The sequence below is a fragment of the Falco punctatus genome (genome assembly GCF_963210335.1).
Source record: "Falco punctatus genome assembly, chromosome: 8".
Taxonomy (NCBI): Eukaryota; Metazoa; Chordata; class Aves; order Falconiformes; family Falconidae; genus Falco; species Falco punctatus.
In genome coordinates, this window is record NC_137588.1 from 23,700,944 (window position 1) to 23,725,653 (window position 24,710).

The window sequence follows — 24,710 nt, forward strand, 5'->3', positions numbered from 1 at the left end:
AACGCTGGCACGATCTGCCTCCAGCATAAATTGCAGTCTCTTCAAGGAGCATTGGGAAAGGGAAGTGGGAGAAAACTGGAGGTTACAAATTATACTACTACCTAATTATGCAGCTTTATTCATATGACTAGTGAGATACCCACATGCATGTTAGCAACACGGAGGCCTCAATTACAGACATTCATAACAATTTGAAGAAGGGAGCAGGGGAACTGTTCAAACAATTTAAATTCTCTGTCATAGCAACTTGTGGCTTTAGGTAGAGCTATCCCCAAAATTTAAATTTTCTTTTTCAACTAAATCACACAGGTGGTATCTTTATGCAGTGCATATGAAAGTAAGCTTATTGTTCATCCCATAACCAACTTTTCTATACCCAAGTATGTGAGGTGTTACGAAGAGGTAACATTACAGTGAGACATTTTAATCTAGTTGAATGACCTTACACAAGTGGAAGAATTTTTCCAAGAGGGGCAGCGCAGTAATGAGGGTGAGGTGTGTCCTAAAATGGCCCAGAGCTCATTCTAGCTTATCAACTACTGCTACAATTCCTAATTTGTTGGGCACTAGTGCTTTTTCTGGGCAGTCTATCATTTAAAGTGCTGTGAGAGACAGTTTAATCATTTTAAGAGTATGCTGTGTAACTGATCTTGGAAGTGCCCAGTACTTGCCAGAGATTTATTGAAAAAACATTTGTAGCATGACTGTCTTTCCTTTGAAAATAGTCAAAATATTAAAAAAAAGCAGTCATGCTCAGCAGCAGTTTTCATTGATGCATTTAGGGCATTCCTCCTCTTTAGCAATCCAGACCTTTTTAAGAAATGTCATTTCTGGTTATTCTCAATACAGAATGGCCCATCAAAGCTACCTTGGTGCAACCTTACCTCTTAAATATCAGCCTGTGGCCTCTAACCATTTGTTATCAAATACTTCTTAGTTCAGTTGTGACAAACTCTCTGTTTAATACATAGAATGAACAAGACATGGATACAGCCCAAGGCATTTTTCATTAAAACAAATACAGGATATTTATTTAAAAAATTTTGGAAGTATTCTTGAAAAGGTGGCACAAGATCTTTTGTATCATAATGTGCCTAAATAATTATTTGCATTTGCCTAATGAAAACAATGTGAAGTTTAAAAGAAAAAAAAAATCGTAATAACTAACAAAAACTGTATTTAAGGCCATGGACAAATTTAAGCCTTCCTTAACCTTAGAAAGGACTTAGCAGGTACTTGAGCATAAAGGTTTTGCCTCATTTTCCTGTCTTTTGTGGACTAAAGTTTCTAAAGGCCTCATCAATGCAATTTCCTTCTTCCTACTGTCTACTTTATTCTTTACTCTCAATACGCAATACAGTAGCTATACCTGCAGAACAGCTAACCCCACACACTGTGTAGTGGGTTAGGTATGCACCTGCCACTCCGCCAGCGGACATAGGCTGAGATGGGATTTCTCCACACAAACTTCACAAGCCATCGTGTGTGTGCATGTTGAAGGGCTGTGCTGTATCTGCAGACATAAATTCCTAAAGTGAGTGACAATCACCCAAACTGGCCTTCAGTACATGAAGAAACAAGAAACATGCTTGGTAGGTGGTACGAACAGGGTGCTGCTTTGTTAGCTTGAGAAACCTTTGCCGTCCTGTTTTCTGACCACCCTTTAGCACTGCTACTCTGGATGTGGCACAGCTTTAAGGTTGAGGTAGAGGACGGTGCAGAAATACATGTAAAGAACTACGGGAGAGGGAAGGGGAGAAGGAGATGATCATATATGTCAGATACAGGAGGAAAGATGCATCTGAAAGATCTGTGTCTGTTGGAGGAGATCTGGCTCACTGCCAGTGAATAAACTGTTAACAGTTATTGAGTAGAAAAAGCAATTAACTGAATGGTTTTTACCTTTTTTATGAATAAAACTATGTCGTTCTCTAGGCAGAAATAATCTTGCAGTACACTGCAGTGCAGCAGGATGGTTGCTGAAAAAAGGGCCACTTACAATTTCTCAAAAGGACATGCCTTTGGGATTGCAGTTGATATAGTTTGTACCGGGATAGTCCAAAACATGTTTATTCTGGTTATATGCTTTTTCTGTCTGCTAGATTCCAGACTAGAAACTGTGCCATCACTACAGACAAACACCATCTCTGCTCTGGGAGGGGAAATAAATATGTGTGTACAGTTAGACACACATAAATACATACAGAGGCACTGAGAGAGGTTCTCTAAACGAAGGCTTTATATTGTGTCTCTTTAAAAATCTATGTAAAATACAAATGCAGAATCAAAACTGTGATAGTGAGGAAAGTATTTCCCATCTCATGCTCCAGGGCATAAGCTAATCTGCTGCTGAGATCAGGCAGGAACCCCCCTTCAACCCTGTGTTGTTTTTCATTACACAGCTGGCTGTTTGCATTATGCTTTTTATTAGAACTTCATTGTTTAATGACAAAGATTCAGAGTTATGCTAAAATAAATAGAAAGCTCTATAGTGGAAAAGCAGAAAATAGGCTCTATGAAAAATAAAGTCAAGGACTGCTAGATTCTACTATGCTCACCCCAATCCCTCCAAAGCCTGTGAACGTTTCCCTTGCTCACACATACATTTTCTTTATTAACCCCCAGCCCCCAGAGAAACCCACAACTGTATTATAAAGAACCTGGTGTTGTTCCTTTTGACTCATTCATTTTATAAGGACATATTCCCATAAGCACTTTCAGTCAGGGAAGTTGTGTACTAGACTGCTCTACTTTTAAAGAAAGACCTACCAGGCACGTCTGTGTGTTTAAACAAATCCGAAGTGCAGGGAATATTGTCTTCCACAATACAAATGATTCCAGTTCGGTTGGACAAATGTTCTTATCTGCTGCAATTTGTCTATTATGTAACTTTTGCAAATGTGCTGTAATAGAACAGTAACCTCTGCAGTCTGCAGAGGTGGTTTGTGTGCAATTGTTTGGAAAAGTTGGTCGCTTCTGTTTGGAACAATGAATTTTACTTTTGGGTTTTTTGGGGGGTTGTTTTTTTATAAAAGCCAACCAACAAACAATGCAGAACATCAAGTGAAACAATTTTGTATGGTATTTCATCCAAGCTCTACTCCACAAAAATATCTGAATAAAATTACCATAAACAACAGAGAAATCTGAGATATTCCGTACTCAAAGGCATCCTACAAATTGTTTATGGTACCTTTTGCTGAAGGGCAAACTGTGATTGATGCTGGGTCCTGACTGGGAGAAGTTGGGCTGTAATATTGGAATTTCACTGATGGAGAAGAAAAATAATATATATGCTGCTGTAGAAAGTACAACAGATCTCACGTGGACTCCAGTTCCTGCTGTTTATGTTGTCTTTTGGCAGAGTTGCCCTGAGACAAACCACTCCAGGGCTCACCTTTTGATAACAGCAAACGTTACTACTAGAGTTGTCTCCTCCTGCGTGGCCATGCCCCTCTGGAGAGTCCTCACCACCTGGCACCACAGAGGTGCTGCCATGAGGTGGCAACTTCATGGGTCTTAAGGGTTTTTCTTGCTGTCTGTTTTTAGGATCCTGTTGATCCTTCTCAATGATTCACACTGTGTTGGGGCAAATTCTGCCTCGAGCTTAACCTGCCCCCCCCCGTAGCTTCACCTCCTTCTTTGACTACACTTTTGTAATTTTTTATGCTGGTCTGTACTCCTGTATATATGATACTCCATCTCAGAGTAGCAGCAGTAGTGTAAAATTTGGTAGGTTCTAGTTCTTCAATGGAAACTCCTCCGATAGTCTGATAAAGAAGGCTTTTGTGATCGGGCTAAGCAGACCTAGAGATATCAGAAGGAAGAGTCGCAATTTCTATTGAAAGTCAAGCATTGTTTGGGGTCAGCATCTTAGGTGAGCAGACTGGTGTTTCGTAGGCTTGATAAAATACTGATGGATCTGAGGCTGAACTGTGATTTCTTTTTTTTTTTTTTTTTTTTTTTTTTTTTTTTTTTTTTTTTGTGGGTGGTAGTGCTAGGATACGGAAGCAATACACTGAAGGTTCTTCCCTGCTTTAATTTTACATTACGAGTAAGAAAGGATGAATACCATAGTTTTATAATGATGCCTAAGATACCTCCTGTGGATGCTACATTTCTGTCAACCTCAGTTTTAAACTACTAAAAATATCATAATGTATGATATTGAAGGACTTACTGATGAGCAATTGATGCTTCAGAGCATCTGCGCTTAGTAAAATCAACAGTACAAAATGCATATTACGCATCTTAGACCATCGGGTTGTCACTCACAAACGATGTGAAGTTTAATGCATTATTCAGAAGTGCAAGAGGAGGCAGTCCAAAGCAGCTGTGGAGTCTATGTTATTTTATTTTATGGGGTTTTACGTTGTGTTATTTTACAGAGAGCAGAAGCTAAGTATGTGGCTTAAAGGTGCAGAGTTTGGAACTGCATGATAGGGTAAGCAGCAGCACTAGAAATGTTGGATCTGAGTGCAAATTCAGTTCAGCCTTAAGAAACTGGAAGTTATTTTGATCTGAAAGCTGCAAAAACCTATCTGGGAATGAGTTCTGGATATGGGATTGGGTGTCTCTGTGTGTGTGTCTGTCCCTTTTTTTCCTCATAGTGCAAAGAAGCACATACCACAACATCAAATGAAACTGGCATTAATTTGATAGTTTCAGTTCTCATCATTCTATTAATTCAGAAAGCTGCAAACAGATACGGAGACTTAGAAGCTACATTTAGGATTACTGAAATTTGGGGGCTAGTGTATACAAAAGATGTAATGAAAGCACTCATTCAGTAAAGGAACTCTTCTTAACATCTTAATGTGGAATTCTGATATAAAAATCTTGGTTCAAGAGAATTAGTTTTAGTTTTCATCATTTTGTTGGTGGTTTCATTATTGATTACTCATCTTTATGTGCTTCTTTCCAAAGTCTTGGCTGCTGACACAAATCTTCTCCAGGAGAATCTAGTAAGCAAAACAACATTTGCATCCCTATGTATTTCTCCTAGTGGGAGACAAAAAAATAGTCTTGGTCATTTCTTATTGATAACTTTAAATATTATGTCGGACCTAAATCAATCTGGTGAGAGAACAGCGGCTATTCCTCAAGATTCACTCTAGATATTTAATTAGCTAAAGCTTATACACGCAATTTATTTTCTTTTTTGCCTCTTTCAGCATGTTAGGTACTAGTATTGATATGACTAGTGCAGCAAGGTGTACATCTAGTTAAATTGAACTTTCTATTGATGAAAACTTATCTCTTGCTGATGGCTGTGCTTTATGAATAATATATGTCGCAGTGTTACATTTTCAGAGCTGTGGTGTTCTTTGCGTTAGGAATGGGGGTTTTGGTACTATGTAGGTACTAGGACTTGATAATATGTGAAATGTAGGAAAAACACCATTAGTTATGTGTGTATGTGTAAATATATACGTATATTCTCTATTTTTTTCTCAAGCGTTTTCAGCTGTTACTGTGGAAGGAGAACTGACAAGTGTTTCTTCAAGTATCTCTTGTTACTGGCCATTTTTGTTCATTATCATTCAGCTGGTGACAACAACATTTATTATTTGTATATTAATGACTGGAAATTGTTAAGTGGTGGAAGAGCAGTCAAACAAAGCTAGATGGAATTAACTTTATGCATGCTTGGTAGACAACGTCCGATTTACAGTACTCTGTGCATTCCCCAAATAGTCTGTGATTAAGTACCATTTACAGAGCTAATCCAGCCTAGCACAGTCTTTTAAGCAGTTTTGAAATTTGCTCTGGAAATATTATTGAACCCCAAGTATTTTCAGATATATTTTCAAGAGAGAAAAGAAGTCTATATTGCAGTAAATCTATCATCACAGCTACCAATTCCTTGAGCTTAATTATGACACTACTAAATGTGAAAATCTATTCAGCGCTAGGAACACTTTTCACATTACATTCACGCTAAAGATTGGCTGTTAAGAGCTCATTACTGGTAGTTTTCTAAAGAGCGGTTTATTAAACACTGTTACCTAATAAGCATCTTTGGTGGTGCAAATTGCTGAAAACAGTAATGAGTCTGATTAGACTTCATTTCAATTACGACAGCTTGTCTAGCAAAAAAAAAAAAAAAAAAAAAAAAAAGAGGGAGAGAAAGAAATCTCTCCTTGATGCTTTGGAATCTGGCTACAAGGCATTAGATGGTTTAAAAGGAAAATGCCACCTCTGTGTTTCCCTTGCACAGTTCAGTAATGAACAGAGAGCTGTCCAAGTAGCCGTCCAATTTAACACAGAAAAACTAGATGGGCAGCATTGGAGGCACAATCCTGTTTGCTTAAAAATTCTACAAAGGCTTTTCAGTTAATATACCTAAATAGGGTCACATTTAGGTTTCCTCTGTTTCCCTTGCATAAAAATATAAAGCCATAAGAAAAGAAAAATTAAAATTATTAACTCCTACCTGCTTTGCAGAGGTTATGCATTCCTCTGATTAGTGTAACACACCTTTCAATTCTTATCTGTAAATCTTTTACAGATCTGTAAATCTTTTACTTGCAATCACAAAGCTCACAGCTTTCACAGTACCTTATGATTCAACCTGGGTTTTAATTTTTAAATTTTTTTTCTGAAGTAAACACAAAGGTTAATACATTTTTACTACTGGATTCAAATACTTCAGTGAATATTTGTTAGTTCATGAGCTTAATTTTTGATGCTAAGCGTGCTTAACTGTATTAATGTTAAGCTTTCTTGTAAGTCTTTCCTGTATGTTACTTACATGTTTCAGAAGAAAAAGAGAAGTGTTAACAGAAAAAAAGAATTTAAAGCGATAGTTGCCAATATTTAGTAAAATCCTAATGTTTCTGTTGACAGTCTATAGCATGTTTAATACTAAATTAATGTGGGTGCGCTTTTATAACATTATTTAACACAAAATTTAATGGAGAGTTTTGTAAAATGCCTGTAAATAAATTATGCCTGTAGAAATGGCAAAAGGGGGACACATGCGGAAGATGCGGTCCTGCTGAAGGGCATGCGTTAGACTGCGGTCTCAGAGCGTGCCTGAAATTAGAATTCTATCTAGTCACTTTACAGCAAATTTTAGGAAGGTTCACATTCAATAAAGTTTGAAAGCCACCTTATTAGACACAGGAAATAAATCAGAAACTGAGCTAGCGCAGCAAATATCAGAACTCTGTGTCAAGATTTTAATGGAATATTTTCTGTGGTGAGGTTTTGTTAAACATGTTGCACAAAACTGAAGTGCTGGTGAACAAAATATCATTTGTGTAATTAACTGCTGAATAATTGTTGCCTAAAAAGAAAACCATAATGAAAAAGTGGGGCACATTTATCTCCTTCACAATAAATTGTGAACTTCAGTGGTTCTTGTGACTTCAAACCAGAGAAGTGACAGGAGAATCAAGCCCATGAGCCTCAGGGTCTAGGCGTCTTGTATAGACACCGACAACCCTTTTTGGTTCTTTTTGTGATGTTACCTTTCTACCTTGTCTTTGAAATTCTTACAGTTAGCTGTGATAGATTGTATATTTTGTGAGAGAAAGGACTTTCATCAGTGTGCATCATCAAACATCAAGTAAAATAGTGCATTTTTTTGTTTCGTAGAATGTCATACAAACACAAGTGCTATTATTCAGCTATACAAATGTGTGCCTGTAGTGCGCTTTGAGATGCTAATCAGTGGAGCTTGACTTCTGTACCCTGAAGCAAATTTTAAAACTATTTCATCATTAGGTGACTACATATGCAATAACACTATGGTCAAAATTACAGGAGAAATAACCCAGTTTATTGTTATTTAAGGTATCAATGGTGCTCAGCTACTTATTGATATAATCATTGCATGGTTTAGATTTTTATTGTCTCTTGATGGCTGTTTGCAGAAAAGGCTGCATTTGTGTGGCAGCTGAAAAGGAATGTGACATTTTATTAGCTGGGATCTATCATTTCTTTCTGCTTTTAAAGCCAGCGCATTATCCTTTTCTGCCCCTTGAAATGCCTGTGCACCCTCTGAATGACATACTCTGTGTTTCAGGACATAGCTCAACTTTTCCTGTTGCAGGGTGAACTTCGCTCTTTTTGAGAAAGGAGAACCAACATCTAACATGAGAAGTTAGTTTCTCTTCCTTCCCACTCTCTCCAGGAATACACAAAAAAATATCGGCATACACAGAGTTAAATTTCTCAGTTAAGACATTCTCTCTCTGGTGCCTCTGTGTATGTAAAATATATAAATGTATATGCACGTGTATAAAGAGAGATTTCTGTATTTGTCTATAGAAAATTCCCTGTTCTTCCTTTCCCTGTCCCCCAGATACTTTGTCAAGCTAACTGAACAACCTATATAGTTCCTTTCAAACGCTTAGAAAACAATACATTAAGTCTCAAACCAAAAGCATAAAAAATTGGCTATTTTCCATTTTCCAGTAGTTAATTTAGATACATTTTACTGAATGAGCAAGAAAGAATCCTTGGAATTTGTGGAATACAATAATTGAAAGGTTTAAGTGGGGAAAAGATTTAGCTCAGCTTAGTGTTTCTAGGATGTCAGTTCTTTGGTTATGCTTCTGCTTTTAATCTTGTTTCTGTGCTTTGGGGGGAGCAGGAAGGAAGGGTCAGCTGCTCGCGCAGCCAAGCCGGGGAAGGAGCTGTGCCAGAGCTCTGTTTTCCCTAAGAGCGTGATTAGTGCAGCTCTGATGACTTAGCTGAGGTGTCCCTACCCTGGGGAGGAAATCTCGGGTTCCCTGTGATAACATCATCCCTTCTTAAAACGCCACCTCTCATGCTGAAATATAGATGTTGTTGTTTGTTTGGGATTTTTTAATGGAGAGACCAAATAAGTATACGGGTTGATAATATGATGTTTTTAAGCGGGGTATTCTCTTTGGAAAGAAGGTATATGCCAGCGACTAGCCACTCTGATGCTTATAGTAGAGAGAAATGTGTATGGTGTGTGTCTGGTGTGATGGGAAAAAGGGAGAGAGTGGATGAGCTCTGCTGAGAGCTCCCTGCTCTTAATCCTGGGCCACGTCAGGAGCATTCTAAAGCAGTTTATCTTCATATGTCGTCTTGTATATAAGAAACAACACTAAACCCACCAAAACTCATTTCATATGTAGCTTTTTCCATAGCCTTCAGATCAAAGTTATTTTCTTCGGGCTGGACTAAATTATACGCAGGTCCCAGGAGTGAAGGACACTGAATTAATGCACTGTGTCACCCAGTCCTGGCTATAGAATATTTTTATCGAAGTGTGAGACGCAACATCTCTTTACTATTTCATTAAAAATTAATGTGCAGATTGCCAAAAAGCAAAATGCATAAATAACATAAACAAATTTTGTGAAAGCTTTGTACACTGTGGAGTCATCTTAAGGATTTTTTTCTTGAGCATCAGATTGCTTCTGTATATACATTTAATCAATATTCCTTCTCATTTAGCTAATTAGCAGAGGTACTCTAATTTCAGTGAAGCAAATGCTCATACCTTTCCTATTGGTAGGTTTTGGAATCAGTACTTTAAAAGGAAAGCGGTATTCCTGGTTACAGGCTGGAGCATTGTGTTACTGGCCCATATAAATTTGCTTTTTCACTCTTGTTAGTTGAGTGTAATGGGTCAAACCTGTCTACAGTTATTTGAAACTCACTGAAACTGATCTTTGCCTTCATATTTGTAAGGCGAATAGGGCTGGTTAGGTAAACCTCTGGAATTAACCTTCTCTTGCTATACAGAAATCTATGAAATACATATGTACTTTTTTTTGGAAGTATGATGACTGAAAAATATATATAAAAATATAGTAGAATTATAGCAGCAGCACTCTGTATAATTAGAGGGAAATATATTTTAAATAACTCTTGGCATGTAACTTGGTCTTCTGTTTTAGAGCCAGATTATTTTCAAACATTTTGGAACAGCATGATATAAAAAATAATTCAGCATCACTTAGATCTCTTTATCGTGCACCCACTTTGTTCAAATAAAGTATGTCCCTTTATGGCAGTTTTAACCCCATTTATCCTCATGCACAAGTGCTCACCTGTTATTTACTCACATAAGAGAAGGTCGATACTGCAGAACAAGGGGAGTGCTCTGTTGTGACATAAAACATACATATTCATTAGCTCTGCTGTCCTTATGGACACGTGCAGTATGTCCTGATGATCTTCATTTGGCAAAAGGAAGTGAGCTTAAGAAGGAAATTGTCTTAATGGGTACGATATATGTGGGGAAAAAAAGGTTTTAAAAATACTTTATTTACAGTGAGGAACCAAACCAATAATTTTAAGTGTGAATAAAAAAAATCCCTGTAAAAGGAACCAATTTACTGAATCATGATTAGCCATAGAAATTCAAAAGATAATAGAATCCAGTATTTGAAAATTATAATTTTCAGATATATTTTTTTCCTGGAAGAGTTTAGTTCAGGAACTGAATATTCCATATGAAGCTCCCTAGTGCAGATAATTCATTACTTTTGCCTCTTACTTGCTTGCTAAAAAACAAATTCAGGGTTCTGTGTTTCACCTGCTGCAGCTGATTACGTGAGAAACACAATAAAGCAGTGAGCATATTTTATCTGCTCTGCTTTTAAGTACTTGTGTTATGCTCTTTCAAGGCAAATGTGCCTCAAACTCCACTTCTGGAAGAGGAACTAAGGAAAAGGCTACTTCTGCTATTTTTTTTGCTTCAGAAGAGCATATGCATTTTGCTGTACTTCTAAATGCTTCAGTTGGGTTTATTGGAGACTTGAAGTAAGCACTTCAGCGGGAGCACAATCACAGTTCAGGTCTATACTATTCTGCACTTGCAAATATGTATAAATACTTGTGCCGAGTGGCCAAACTCTGTGTTCATTTATGACTGTATTTTACTGTGTGAATGTTTTAATTCTCAGAATCACCACAGTTATCCTGCAGTAGCTATTTTGATTCTTATGCTTATATAGGCATAAGTTGCAGATCATGTGGTATATTAAATCTTTTAAAAGTACATTATAGCTCTAAGCATGTGCTCAGTAGACTACAAAAAGTGGTTTGGTTTTGGGCTTTTTTAATATGTGATGCTTACATTTGTTTACAGTTACTGTTCTGAGTATTCTCTCAGAAATTATTATGGTCTTACTCATTTGGCATTGACAAAATATGCGAAGTCCTTTAAAGGCATGGCACTTTTTGGAGGTATTTGACAGAAACAGCTTAAAAATTTAAAGCTTGGGAAGAGGAAGATTCATAATGCGTTAAAATGCATTGCAATTATTGTTTTCATTAGTGTGTTTTCTAGCTGGTTAAGGAAAGTGTTGTGCGCAAATGAGTACAGCGAGGGCAGACTGATATAGTAAAATATTTTAAAGATAAGTGGCAATTAATCACAAATATGACCAATTCTCTATATAGAAGGATCCTGACACATGCGTGCATAAATGGTTTTACTTATGATACATCACGATGGTGCGTTGATGCGATTACATTGAAAGGATGGAGCCCTAAACTGAGAATGTTTTTGTGCTTAAGGGCTGCTGCTGCAGAGAAACCAACCCCTCAGAGGTGGGCAGCATCCTGGGAGGTCCCGTGGAGTGCCTCAGTAATAGCTACAGTCCGTATCATCCTTATCTGTGGGCTGCTGCTTGGTTAGCCTACGGATCCAACCTGCTTCTGCTGGCAAAATATGATAGAGCCATCTCAGGACCCAGCTTCCCTTTGCTTGACTATTATTTCTCCTTATTTCTGTTTCTTAAGGCCTTTGAAGCTGATGGATCTGCTAAAGGCCATTTAGCCAGAAATGTCTTTGTGACTATCAAAGGCACTGCTTTATGTAAATGGCAGGGAGGGGGCTTGGAGGGAAAGAACTCATTTGCTGTAAACGTATTGCAGTTTGCTGTTGTGAGGTATGAAAGTGTGATTTTAAAGGAATAATATTTTCACAGTATTTAAATTAGATAATTGGGATGTATTAGTTTGAGATTCCATGCCCAGAATTTAATTTTTAACCAGTCCAGGCTTTCCTAAAATATGTTGCTTTATTCTTACTGCTTTTATCTTTAAGTGCTGTTGACATATATGTGATCCTCAATATCATTTGTGATCTAAGTGTTTTGTTTAAAAGATTGAAATGTTTCGCTATCCCTGCTAGATGAGAATCACATTCTAAATACCCTGCCAACAGCTTGCTCCCACTGATGCACGTGGCATGCACAGGCTATATATAAGAGGAAGAAAAGACCCCTACCAAGAAAATGCTGAGAGCACTTTCTAGGCCTTTTTTCCCCGAGTTTGTGGCTGCCACTTACTGAAAAAACCTTCCAAAGTTGGGCCTGTACAGCTGGGCAGCTCAGTTGGAGGCTCATCCTCCCACAGAGTCCTTTGACGTCAAAGGAGTTCCTCATGGACTGGAGCAGAGGTCTTCACTGAGTAATTAGAAAATAAATGTGGGAATCATTTTCTTCCCCCCCGCCCCCCCCTTATTTTTTTTTTTTTACTGCAAAACATAATTAGCTCAATCCACTCTTCAAAATCCCTCCTGTTTCCAATTAAGAGAGATCAGTTGCACTATCTTCAAACAGCTGAAATTATGCTTATTAATAAAAACTGGAGTGTAAAAGAAATGTTTTATCTTGAATTATTTTTTTATTATTATTATGGGACATATGACAGTATACAGTCTTATAAAATAGTATCAGATTTAGTACAAACCCAGGGAGTTGTGTGTCCTGCATCTCAAACAGTGGTTACGGCATGACTTATTTATTCAGCTTGGTCCTATGCTTAAGAAGGATTTTAAAATGTGGATGTAGGGCCTGATCCTCAAGGTACTAACACCTTTGGCACTCACTGAAGTATGAGCTTTGAGAGTCCTGGCATGTTCCCACTGAGGTGCTTACTTCAGTCAATAGCTGTTTTGGAGGAGCTGATCTTTGCATGTCCTCAAGAAGCAATCCCTTGGCTAAACTTGTTATGGAACTTGTAAAGTTCTTGAACAACTAGAGACAGCTGAAAGTAGCAGTCCAGCAGGCAGGGATAGCTTTTGGAATCTTTGGCTAAATGTGTTAGCAATCCAAAGTGATGGAGGTCACACCCACTTGCAAGTCTAGAGGGAAGAGGGTTTGTGGCACTCAGAGCTGTGGTTTTGGAGTTGTTTCCTACCTTGCAGCAGTGTGCTCCTACACGTCTCTTACGGACTCTTATCAGAAGTACCTCATTTACTTGTTTGCCCCTGATACCATCTGCCCCTTTTCAACAGTGCATTAAGAGTTGTTCAGATCATATTTAATCACATGCCTAAACTTAAGAACCTGCTTGAGCTACTGATGTTTACAAAGAAACCTGCAGATCTGTGCTAGGTAGGACCTAAGGCACTGTGGGGATGAACAGGGCAGGAATACAGAGACCACAACAGACGAAGAATTATTTTCTTTTGCCTCGGGTACATTGAAGGAACGGTTGGAGGCCCTTGATCCAAACTGAAACTTTGGTAGCTGGTTGGGAAGGTTGGTGTGCTGCCCTGGTTTTAGTTTCCTGTGCACAGTACCTCCATGTCATTTATGTTTTGTTCCCCAGCATCTCTAGAAGTGGAATGCAACCTCTGCTGGCATCTTCAGAAAACCACAGCTGCATATGATTTAATTTTGGCTTGATTATTTTATTAAAGACGTGAATAGATGAGAGGTTTACTAAAGTGCCAGTGTCCTTTGTCTAAAGCAGATCGCTACTAATCATGTTTGTTACTTGGAAGGTGATTGTCATTTGGACTCATCAGCGGGACACCATAAATCCTTTGTCGTGTTTTTACCCACTGTTGTCCTAGCCAATATTTCTGGACTTTTTCCATGCGTGTTTTCAACAGAAACCCTTCTATTTAAATTGAAAGGAAAGGCTGGTTATTTATCTTCAGTAACAGCTATAATCCTGTGAGGGGCTGAGTAGTTTGACCTGATACTGAGAGCATCAGCAGAGGAAGGTTCTTTGTATGTGCAAACTCATGTGAGTTTCCAGCAGGATCAGGCCCTGCTGGACATCCAGAATGCGTAGGACATTGTTCCTTTTTGCATTCAGATAAAAATGTTTTTTTTTTCCGAACTCAGGCATTCTTTTTTTTTTTTGTTTTGTTTATCATAATTCATAAATCTGAATATGTAAGTGGATTTCTGCCATATGGAATTATTGTATGTGAAAACTGATGAAGTATTATGCATTAGATTTACACTTTCAGGCTAAGTGCACAAAATTAGAAGGGGAAAAAAATGGTCAAACACTTAGTTCAAAGTAATTGAATAATGAAATTGTTGACTATAATTACTTTAAATGTAATTCAGATAGATCCAACTGGAAGAATTATGGAGGAGGGATGTATAGCAGGGCTGTCAGGACAAGGAAAAAGAGATATTGCTAAAAAAGCCTACACTGCCTCTCTATATAATGTATTGAATTTATCTTAAAAGCAATTCTCTGATAAGTACATACCTGTACTTAAAGAACAGAATCTTTTTGCCTCTTACAGCCCATACCAGCACAGTTTACACAGTTTAAAAATGTCGATAGCTCAGAGGATTCCTAAGTTAGCAAAGATTTTTCTTGAAATGCATTCATCCTGGATTTTCAGTAAGTTATTAAGCAAATACACTATCTGCAGGACCATGGTTTATGTCAGAGTTTAAATTATGCTTAAAAAAAATATGCAACCTCTAAATATGCCCTTATTTACCTAATTTTAGATCTTTATATCAGCATTTACATTCCTAACAAAAGAAGTGCAGGAAGGTGTATCAGCTCAAGTGAAAAGCAACTAATAAAACACAATTCAAAATATGGAGAGGAAGTGGCTGCAAATTTTAAGCCACTGGGAAAGGGGAGTGTTTACATAATTAAAAGAAACTACAACTTCTTTCTTTACTCCCAAATCAAACATTTGACTTTTGTCAAACAATTATTGAACTATTAACAAATGGAGTCAAACCTAGCAAAAGTTTGCTGCTTTTTCGATTAATATGAAATTGAGGAAACGGCTCTTTGCCCCCCAGTCCAGGCCATTCCACTATGTAAATACAGATTTCTTCACTGCTTACTAATGCAAAAAATATGCTTATGGTTAACTATTAACCTATGCTTCCAAATAACACTAATGATTGCAATGTGCTGGAATAAATGCTCATGTTTCACAGGATGAGAACAGTCCTGTTCTCTTAAGCTTATCTAATCAAAGCCTAATCCTGCCTTTACAGCCTTTGTTAAATGCATTGGTATTTAATATGCATCAATAAATAAACTTTCAATTATTGTGCAGTGAGCATATCCAAAGATAGCATGACAATGTGAAACTACTGGTCTATCTAGTAATTATTCCAAATAAAGAATGCTGATGATGTGATTTCCCCCCTCCTCTTATAACAGATAATTCAGATTTTCTGCCATTCTTTTGCAGCCTCAAAATAAGTAAAATAAATTAATCTAGATAAATACAATTCAAATAATTGAATGTTTACACCATCTAAATACATCTTGCCACTGTGACTAGAACTAGAATTATTGTATTTTAAAAGCACATGATCCATTCTAAAAAAAACCCCAAACAAACCCAACAAAACAGTTGATGAAATTTTTAAAGTATTGGCGAAAGGTATTTTGAAAAGCTTGCAAGGTGGGGGTAGTGTACAATATATGCTGTGCTCTGACCTGGTGCATTCTTTTTTCTCTTTAAATTGACTAGTTTTCCATTTACAAGCTGTTGAAGACAATATGCCAAAAGCATATTCATTAACTACAGTACAAGTACCAGCCCAGCTAGATTCTCTTCTCCCTCGATGCTTATTTTACCTTTTTCAAAAGTTTCACTGCTGCTTTTGCACATTCTTTGTGAAGGGTCTTTCTCATGGCATCCCTTTGTTAGTATCTACTGAAACACCAGTCTACTCAAGTTCTTCTGCATCTCTGTAACAGAAGCTTTCAGTGTTTTGGTAACCTTATAAGCCCAGTATCGCAGAACACAGATAGGTTTTGTTTGTTTGTTTGTGTGTCTTTTTATTATTTTTTTTTTCTCTAATATGAGTAATGAACTTGTATGTCTGTTAGGTAGTTTACATTACAGGGACATGAATATTCTTTCCTTTCAAAAGGCTTGAAGTAAATTTCATGGCACTGGAAGATTTTTAGATACTGATTGCTTGCAATTGGCCCTTGGTGGTTTGGTCTTCAGATTTCTGGCTGAATTTAACAAAGTATGATTTCTGAAAAGCTTCTGATAGTTCCTCATTAAAATTGCATATTTTTCATGTGAGCATGATTTCTAGAATTTCACCCAATTTCATTATATATTTACCCCCTCTGCAAGACAGTGGTTGAAACATCAGAAACAATTAACAAAAAAGATTATATTAACACTAAATGAAAGAAATAAATCTGCCAAAAACTCAGTTTCAAAGCTGCATTTGTCAAAAGCGCTTCTCTGAATTAACTTTTATGGGATAACTGTATGATTGTTAACAGACATTTTTCTCAAGTTGTCAAAGTGTTTGAAAAATGAGAGAGAAAGAGAAGGCTCAGGAAAAAAAAATCTACAAGTAATCAATGGCATGCTCACGTGGACTGAGATTTGCAGTACTTGTACTATATAAAATATAAGCCTCAATTAGAGGTACTTTGCAGTTTTCAGGTTGAATTCAAATTATTTGCTGATTTGCAAATATATGAATTCCAAAAATAAAAATGAAGAATCCAAATGCAAATGAGTGCAACTGCAATAAAATATAATTGCAAATGAATCTGTTGCTTTATTCATTTATTGTGTAATTACTGCAATCCTTCCCACCTTGTTTTCAGTATTTCTTAATCATTAAGTCGGAAGCATGACAGCAGTGCCAGCCCTGGCATGATTCTCTTTGACTAAAACCTTGTAAATTAACACAATTAGCACAGCATCATCCTGCTAATTAACTTCCAGTGTCTGGTGCAGTGGTTTTGCAAACAAGGAAGAGGGAGTCAGAAGGGAATAAACATGCCATTCTGTTACCAAACTGTGTGCTGTGTTAGGTTTAGCTCAGCGAGGCTAAGCTGGCCATGTCAGATGCCACAGTCAGGCAATGAAGAGCTAAAGGGGTTGGGGAGAAAAACAGGAGGGGGTAGAAGCTGTCAAAATAGACTGCAGTAATTCAGAGGGGAGCTAGTGCCACAGATGCTTCATTTCGACTAGGCCTCCTCCTTATCAGGGAATCTGTGCCAGAGGGCACAAGACTGTTTGCAAAAATCACTTTTGGTAATACGAGAGAGATTAAGGAGGTCTATTTGATACAGCTGTACAAAAATCAGCAATGTGTCTACCATGCATAGGTACGAGTTGAAGGGGGCTATCTTAATGCTTGTAAATTGCTTTTACGGCTCACAGTGGATTATGAGGAGGGGGGATAATTCACATCACATTATTTACAAGATTAATTGCTTTAAAATAGCATTTGCCTTTTTTTTCTTTTTTTTTTTTTTTCTTTTTTTTTAATTGATGGTGGTGGGGTTTATAGCCAGCTATGGAAGTCACAGAACTTTTAGGGACTTGGCTTCATTTATTTTTCCTTTTCTTCATCCCTTTTTTTTTTATTTTTTTTTTCTCCCCCTCTTTCTTTGTACCCTGGAGGCTGGGGAGGGGGAGAGCAAGCAAGGAGACGGACAGACAAGTCATGCTTGTTTTTTTTTTCCAGAGCCTCAACAACAGAACTGAGAGGCAGAAAGGAGCCAGTTGTAATTCATACCGAGTTGTAGGCTTTGTGTGATGAAAGCGACGGAGCGCTGCCTGGGAGATTGCTTTGCTGCACTCCACGAAGCAGATTTGAAACTGTCGTGGACCACTTTAGATGAGAGTTGGATTATGGAATGACCTGCTATGTCTGTGTCATATTGTTCTGCGCAGGGTGCATTATACTGTGCTAACTAGGTGTTCAGTACCAAATAAGAGAGGTATCCTAGATGTGATCTGTCAGCTGTGTCTCAGATTTTTGTACTGGTTAAAATATAAAACTGAAACAGTGATGAGAGAGGAAAGAGCAGTTGGATGCCTTGTATGCTAACAATAAATCCGCACTCAGAGCTTTTAAAATGTACTAAGTCTTATTTAATTGCTTTGAGAAATCTGGTATTACCCATTTTTTTTTTTAACCTACAAATAACCCCCCACTGAATCGGCAAAAAACGTGGCTCCCTGTATATGTGCCTACAATAAGCCAAGCAGTTTGTTTTGCTTCGTGAGGGCATTGCATTTTCTTTACTTAAGGATTTGTGGTGTTAAGTACAGTGTTTCAGAGAGCTGAAGAAATTCACAGACAGTACATTTCAGATCTCATTTAAAAGCATTGGGAAAAGGCCGAGCTCACTGTTAACTTTGTTTTTTCCTGCCACCCTAGGCTTGAAGATGCAGTGGACGCCCGAGCATGCCCAGTGGCCAGAACAGCACTTCGATATCACTTCAACCACCCGGTCCCCTGCCCACAAGGTGGAAGCCTACCGGGGGCACCTGCAGCGCACCTACCAGTACGCCTGGGCCAACGATGACATCTCAGCTCTGACTGCCTCCAATCTTCTGAAAAAGTACGCAGAAAAATACTCTGGTATTTTGGAAGGGCCAGCCGAGCGGCCCATTCTCAGCAACTACTCCGAAGCTCCCTCGGGGCTGGTGAACGGTCGGAAGAATGAAAGCGAGCCCTGGCAGCCGTCGCTGAACTCGGAGAGCGTGTATCCCATGAACTGTGTCCCAGACGTCATCACCGCCAGCAAAGCTGGGGTAAGCGCAGCCCTCCCTCCCGCAGATGTCTCGGCCAGTATTGGGAGCTCTCCTGGGGTGGCCAGTAACCTGGCTGAACCCAGCTACTCCAGCAGCACCTGTGGAAGTCACACCGTTCCCAGTCTTCATTCAGGGCTCCCATCTCAGGAATACGCCGCAGGATACAATGGCTCATATTTGCATACCAGTTACAGCAGCCAGCCAGCACCTGCACTTCCATCCCCTCACCCATCCCCCCTGCATAGCTCGGGACTCTTACAGCCACCACCACCACCGCCACCACCAGCCCTTGTCCCCGGCTACAACGGGACCTCGAACCTCTCCAGTTACAGCTACCCTTCCGCCAGTTACCCTCCTCAAAGCGCTGTTGGCCCTGGCTACAGCCCGGGGGGTGCCCCGCCACCCTCGGCATACCTGCCATCGGGAATCCCTGCTCCAACCCCTCTGCCCCCGACCACTGTCCCCAGCTACTCCTATCAGGGCCACGGTCTGACACCCATCGCGCCGTCTGCCCTGACCAACAGTTCAGCCAGCTCTCTCAAAAGGAAAGCTTTCTACATGGCAGGGCAAGGAGAAATGGACTCCAGTTATGGAAATTACAGCTATGGCCAACAGAGATCTACACAGAGTCCCATGTATCGAATGCCCGACAACAGCATTTCAAATGCAAACAGGGGGAATGGTTTTGACAGAAGTGCTGAAACATCATCCTTAGCATTTAAGCCAACAAAGCAGCTAATGTCCTCTGAACAGCAAAGGAAATTCAGCAGCCAGTCCAGTAGGGCTCTAACACCCCCATCCTATAGTACTGCTAAAAACTCGCTGGGTTCGAGATCGAGTGACTCGTTTGGGAAGTATACCTCCCCAGTAATGAATGAGCACGGTGACGAGCACAGGCAGCTCCTCCCTCACCCAATGCAAGGCCCGGGACTTCGTGCAGCTACCTCATCCAACCACTCTGTGGACGAGCAACTGAAGAATACTGACACACACCTCATTGACCTTGTTACCAACGAGATTATCAACCAAGGACCTCCTGTGGACTGGAGTGACATCGCTGGCCTAGATCTAGTAAAGGCCGTCATTAAGGAGGAGGTTTTATGGCCAGTATTGAGGTCAGATGCATTCAATGGACTGACTGCTCTACCTCGGAGCATCCTTTTATTTGGACCTCGGGGAACAGGCAAAACATTAATGGGCAGGTGTATAGCTAGTCAGCTGGGGGCCACGTTTTTCAAAATCACCGGCTCTGGCCTTGTCACGAAGTGGTTAGGGGAAGGAGAAAAAATTGTCCATGCCTCCTTCCTCGTGGCAAGGTGTCGCCAACCCTCAGTGATTTTTGTTAGTGACATTGATATGCTCCTTTCCTCTCAAGTGAGTGAAGAACACAGTCCAGTAAGTCGGATGAGAACCGAGTTCCTTATGCAGCTGGACACTGTACTGACTTCTGCTGAGGACCAAATAGTTGTAATTTGCGCCACGAGTAAACCGGAAGAAATTGATGAATCTCTTCGAAGGTACTTCATGAAACGACTTTTAATCCCACTTCCTGACAGCACAGCGAGACACCAGATAATAGTACAACTGCTCTCACAGCACAATTACTGTCTCAATGACAAGGAGGTTGCACTGCTTGTCCAGCGCACAGAAGGCTTTTCTGGACTAGATGTGGCTCACTTGTGTCAGGAAGCCGTGGTGGGCCCACTCCATGCCATGCCAGCCACAGACCTTTCAGCCATTATGCCCAGCCAGTTGAGGCCAGTTACATATCAAGACTTTGAAAATGCTTTCTGCAAGATACAGCCTAGCATATCTCAAAAAGAGCTTGATACATATGTTGAATGGAACAAAATGTTTGGTTGCAGTCAGTGATACTACTTAAAAAAAAAAAAAAGTAATGAATGTTGGCACACACAGAACCTGCTACATAGGGTAGAGAACCCTTTTCAGTAGTGTTAAAATTGCAAAGGGTACTGGGAAGACTACAATTTACCTTGCCTCTAAAGAGCCAGGGTATACTTGAAGGAAAAGTGCATCAAACAAGAGCTGCTGATCTGAAAAAGCCACACATGACAGAAAGCGCGTGTTGATGCTCAGTTCTGTTCAAGCTAGACAATACTCACCAAGGAGCAAGGTGCAAGTGGGTTGATTTCAGAAGGACATGAACCCTGTGTGTTGATTCCATTCTGCTGTTCTTGAGATTTAGTTGCTGTCAAGTGCCTGAAGTGGTGCTTTATTTTTTGTTTGCCTCACAATTACATTGGTGGCATGTGCTAATATAAAGAGCTTTAACTTCAAACATTATTGGACTAAAGAGATGAACGGTTGTGTTGCGACAGAGAACCAGATTTTTGCTATTCTAAGAGCAACAGTATTCCTCAATCCTGTCTGTTCTGCGGTGTTAAACTAAGAACAGGTAAAACAGGGTAATGGTAATCTGGACCTTAATTTCTGCAGTTCATTTCTTTTAATGTTCTGTCTGCAAAAACTCAGGAAAGTGATTGTGATTTGTACAGTACCTCAAAGGAATGTGTTGAAAGCACTATGTACTGCTGAGAGTTATAGGCTAGGCTTCAATGTTACTTTATATTAAATATGTATGTTTACCTCAACAATTGGAAAATGGCAAGGAAAATTACTTTGAATGTATCCAGGAAAAAACTAAAGTGTGATATGACTGAAGAGTTACAGTTTTTAAAAATAGAAACAGAAGGATTTCCCAGTGTTCAGAAATGGTTCTTTTGCCAATTTGTCAGATCAAACCAGAGCAGAACTATTTTTCTTGTTGGTAAACTGTAAGAGTTTTCAGCGTATTGCTCCTTGATAATTACGTGATACAGTCTTTAGAAGGTGCATAGATGAAAAAGGACCCACTTAATCGGTTTACGTTAGCATCCGAAACAGTCAAACGTAAGATTTGGTAGGACTCCGAGAGGCAAATTACCTGAAGCTGTGACTGCTGGCCTTTGTTGCACAGCTTTAGTTGTAGTTTTGAGGTTATTTTGGTGAAGCTGTAGGAAGTGGGATCAGTGTAGGTCACGGGCAGAGCTATGGGTTGCAGAGCTGTTTATAGCAACGCAGTGGACTGTGACCAAACAAACAGTACAAATAACAAAGCAAAACTGAACCCTCAAAGTACATTTATTTCCCTTCCCAAACTGTAAAGTTGAGTTTTTGTTGTGTATGTACGACTCCATTGTCCTTAATGCAATCTTCATTTAGCATCCATTAGAAATCTTCCAGGCTGGAGTGTGCCCACCATTATTTCTACCTCAGTTTTGTTACATTTCTCTTGGAAAGCAAAGTAAGGAATAGGGCAAAAAACACCAACACAAAAGTCAGATTACATTAGGAATGTGAACCTGCTAAACAAGTTTCAGAGAGCTGCTGTTTTTTCCCCTGAAGTCAAGTTTTCCTCTACGTTAGTGCTCTTTACCCTCCCCCCCTCCTTTCCGCCCCCAAATATACACATTCTGGTGTCTTCCTTCTGGAAAGACTAGCTGGCATGTATGGCATTTTGCTCAGTTCTCCTCCACCCCACCCCACCCCCTTTCTTTTTATCCTTTAATGCTTTCCGTGCAACTCTTTCGGTGACAGCTGACTGATGTTGGGTAATGTCTCTGAGCAGGAGCAGTGCATGTTGCAGCTGCCCAAAGCCTCTGCCATCACATGAACAAAACAGCCTTGCTTTTTTGAATGTATTTTTTGTTTGTTTACTTTAAAGAGACAGTAACAAAACTGTTGCAAAGCACTGGCATTTGATGTGTCTGTTAATTAATGTACATTCAAAAACATTAAATAAATGCACTGAAAAGCCCCAAGAAGAGAGATACCAATCTGTTACTAGGTCATGTTTGTCTTCTCAAAAATTGTACAGACCTTGTCCGTTTTGTTAAATCAATGGAGACATTTAGCATTCAGAAAGCTAATGAGGGATTTTGTGATATTGCTGGAAATTTATGAGTCTTGATTATTACTTTCCTTTATTTTTCTTTTGAGATATATATATATATATATATTTAGATAGAACGTGCTAAAAACAGAGCAAATAAACCAAAATCTAATTTAAGATGGATTCCTGGCAAACATTTTGTCTATCTAAAACTTTATGTTTTAGGCATAAAAGTACCATTTTAAAGACAGTGCCTTTCATTAAGGATATAGAAAGTAAGACTTAAGTACATCACCTGCTTTTCTTCTTTTTTTTATCTCTCTTTTTTTTTTCTTTTTTTCAACAGCAATTGCAGTCTATGGTCCTTGTTATGACCCAGCCCTTCTGCCTCCCCAAACCTCCAAGGCTGCTTCTTCACCCTGGTCATTCCACCATCCTCATATTTGGGAGACCCTGATGTCCCCATTAGCTGTAGGTTCATGCTGATCACACTGGCAAGTGTGCTATTGCAGATCGCTGACCCAATTTCTGTCTTAGACATTGCCTTTCATATCTGCCATTGAGCTGTGCTCATTTGAAAGGCTCAAGCAAGTTTTGATAAACGAACTTGTTAACTGTTTCTCCTAACCGTACTCCAAACAGGTGGGGTTTTTTTTTGCAGCTGGTAAAATGAAAACTACCCACTAGAGTGGTTTTTTCCCCCTTTTTTTGTCCAGTAGCAAAACCAAAACCAAACAAAATTGTAGATGGTTCCTTTGGCTTCCAGCTTTAAATCATTCTCTTTAAAAAGTCACTCTGAGAAATGGATTTTTCCAAAGTTAACCAAAGTTAGAAGCAGGCAGAAACTGAGATGATGTGAAAATGCAGGTTCCACACATGCTCGTGATTGTTCCCTCCAGGGCTTGATTCAGTTCTGGGGCAGCAGAAGCAGAGAACTTCACCCCTATCATAGCAGCTTAAGAAGAGGAAAACAGAACCAGATTGTTACCCAAATCTTTCCTTGCCAGCAGCTGTCCTTGGCATTGCTTTGGGAGGGTGCCTGTTGAATTTGGTGAGAGCTTGGCCAGGTAGTATTAACAGGAGGTGCCTCAGCCCTTCTCCAAGTAGTTTCTGGCCACTCCTTTGTTGGAATTCCCCTCTGTTCAGGGGCGGGGGAACTGAGCTGGCTGAATCCCTTGCTATGTCTTGTCCTTCTTACTGCTTTCCTCCTTCCTACTTCATTCAGCCCATTTTCTCCCTAGTGAGCAGGTTTTGGCATGCTGCTGGTCCTTCACCCCTCTCAGCAGCCTTCTTGTCAAGGAGTGTCCAGGAAGGGCTGAAGCACAATCCTGAACTTGAGTGGGTCCCACAGGTTAGGATTGTTTGAGATGAGAGACAAAATACATGCTGATGTTATCTTCAGGATGAAGTATTTGCTGGCCTCTGACCTTTCCATGGTAGAAAGCCGTTTGCTGTCTTTTACAACTGGGCAAAGCTGGGGGTTGCTGCCACAGTTGCCTGGAAGTTGCCTGGGAATTCCCAGCTACTGGCACAGCCCTGGATATTAAGGAACCTGAAATGGTTAAAGAGCATTTGCTGTGTCAGCCTGCCACTGCAGATGCTTTAGGTCATATTTTTGCGTGTAGATCCCATTCCGCATCAGCTCGTTTTCTTCCTTGCACCTTCAGTAACAATTCCTACGGCAACAAAAGTAAAATAAATTGGAGGAATATTTCTGCAAGCTGAAGGATCAATATCAATTCAAGGAGGAGTTCATAATGACCTTATGTGAGACAGAAATGGAAATACTCTGTACTTCTGGCATGTTTCTCTCCAAAATATTTAGAACATTAGCGACAATACAGAAAAGTTTGCTGACTGAGCTGATCAATGGAATGTGAAGGCAGTTTACTTTAAAGCTATTTACTTTCACACGGATTATTTATCTATTAGTCGGTTTGTATTCTACTCAAATGCAGATAGATGGGCAAAATGTTTTCTTGAGCATTACAAACCTACCGAGGGGAAAATCAACCATCTGACTAAAATACATAGGCCAAACACCATCTGGGTGTCTTTACCAGC

At 39.4% G+C, this 24,710-nt stretch overlaps 1 protein-coding gene across 8 annotated transcripts in view; it reads left to right on the forward strand.

The window, feature by feature from the left end:
• The window catches only part of FIGN (fidgetin, microtubule severing factor), a 216,509-nt gene that overhangs the window by 87,784 nt on the left and 104,015 nt on the right, over window positions 1-24,710 (forward strand). For all 8 annotated transcript variants that reach the window (XR_013929967.1, XM_080399118.1, XM_080399116.1 and 5 more), the window contains one exon: window positions 18,378-24,710. This exon is cut by the window's right edge. Coding sequence is in view for 7 of the 8 variants with exons in the window: in XM_080399116.1 (XP_080255242.1) it covers window positions 18,378-20,626 (2,249 nt within the window). In the remaining variant the exon portion in view is untranslated. The remainder of the gene's footprint in view (window positions 1-18,377) is intronic.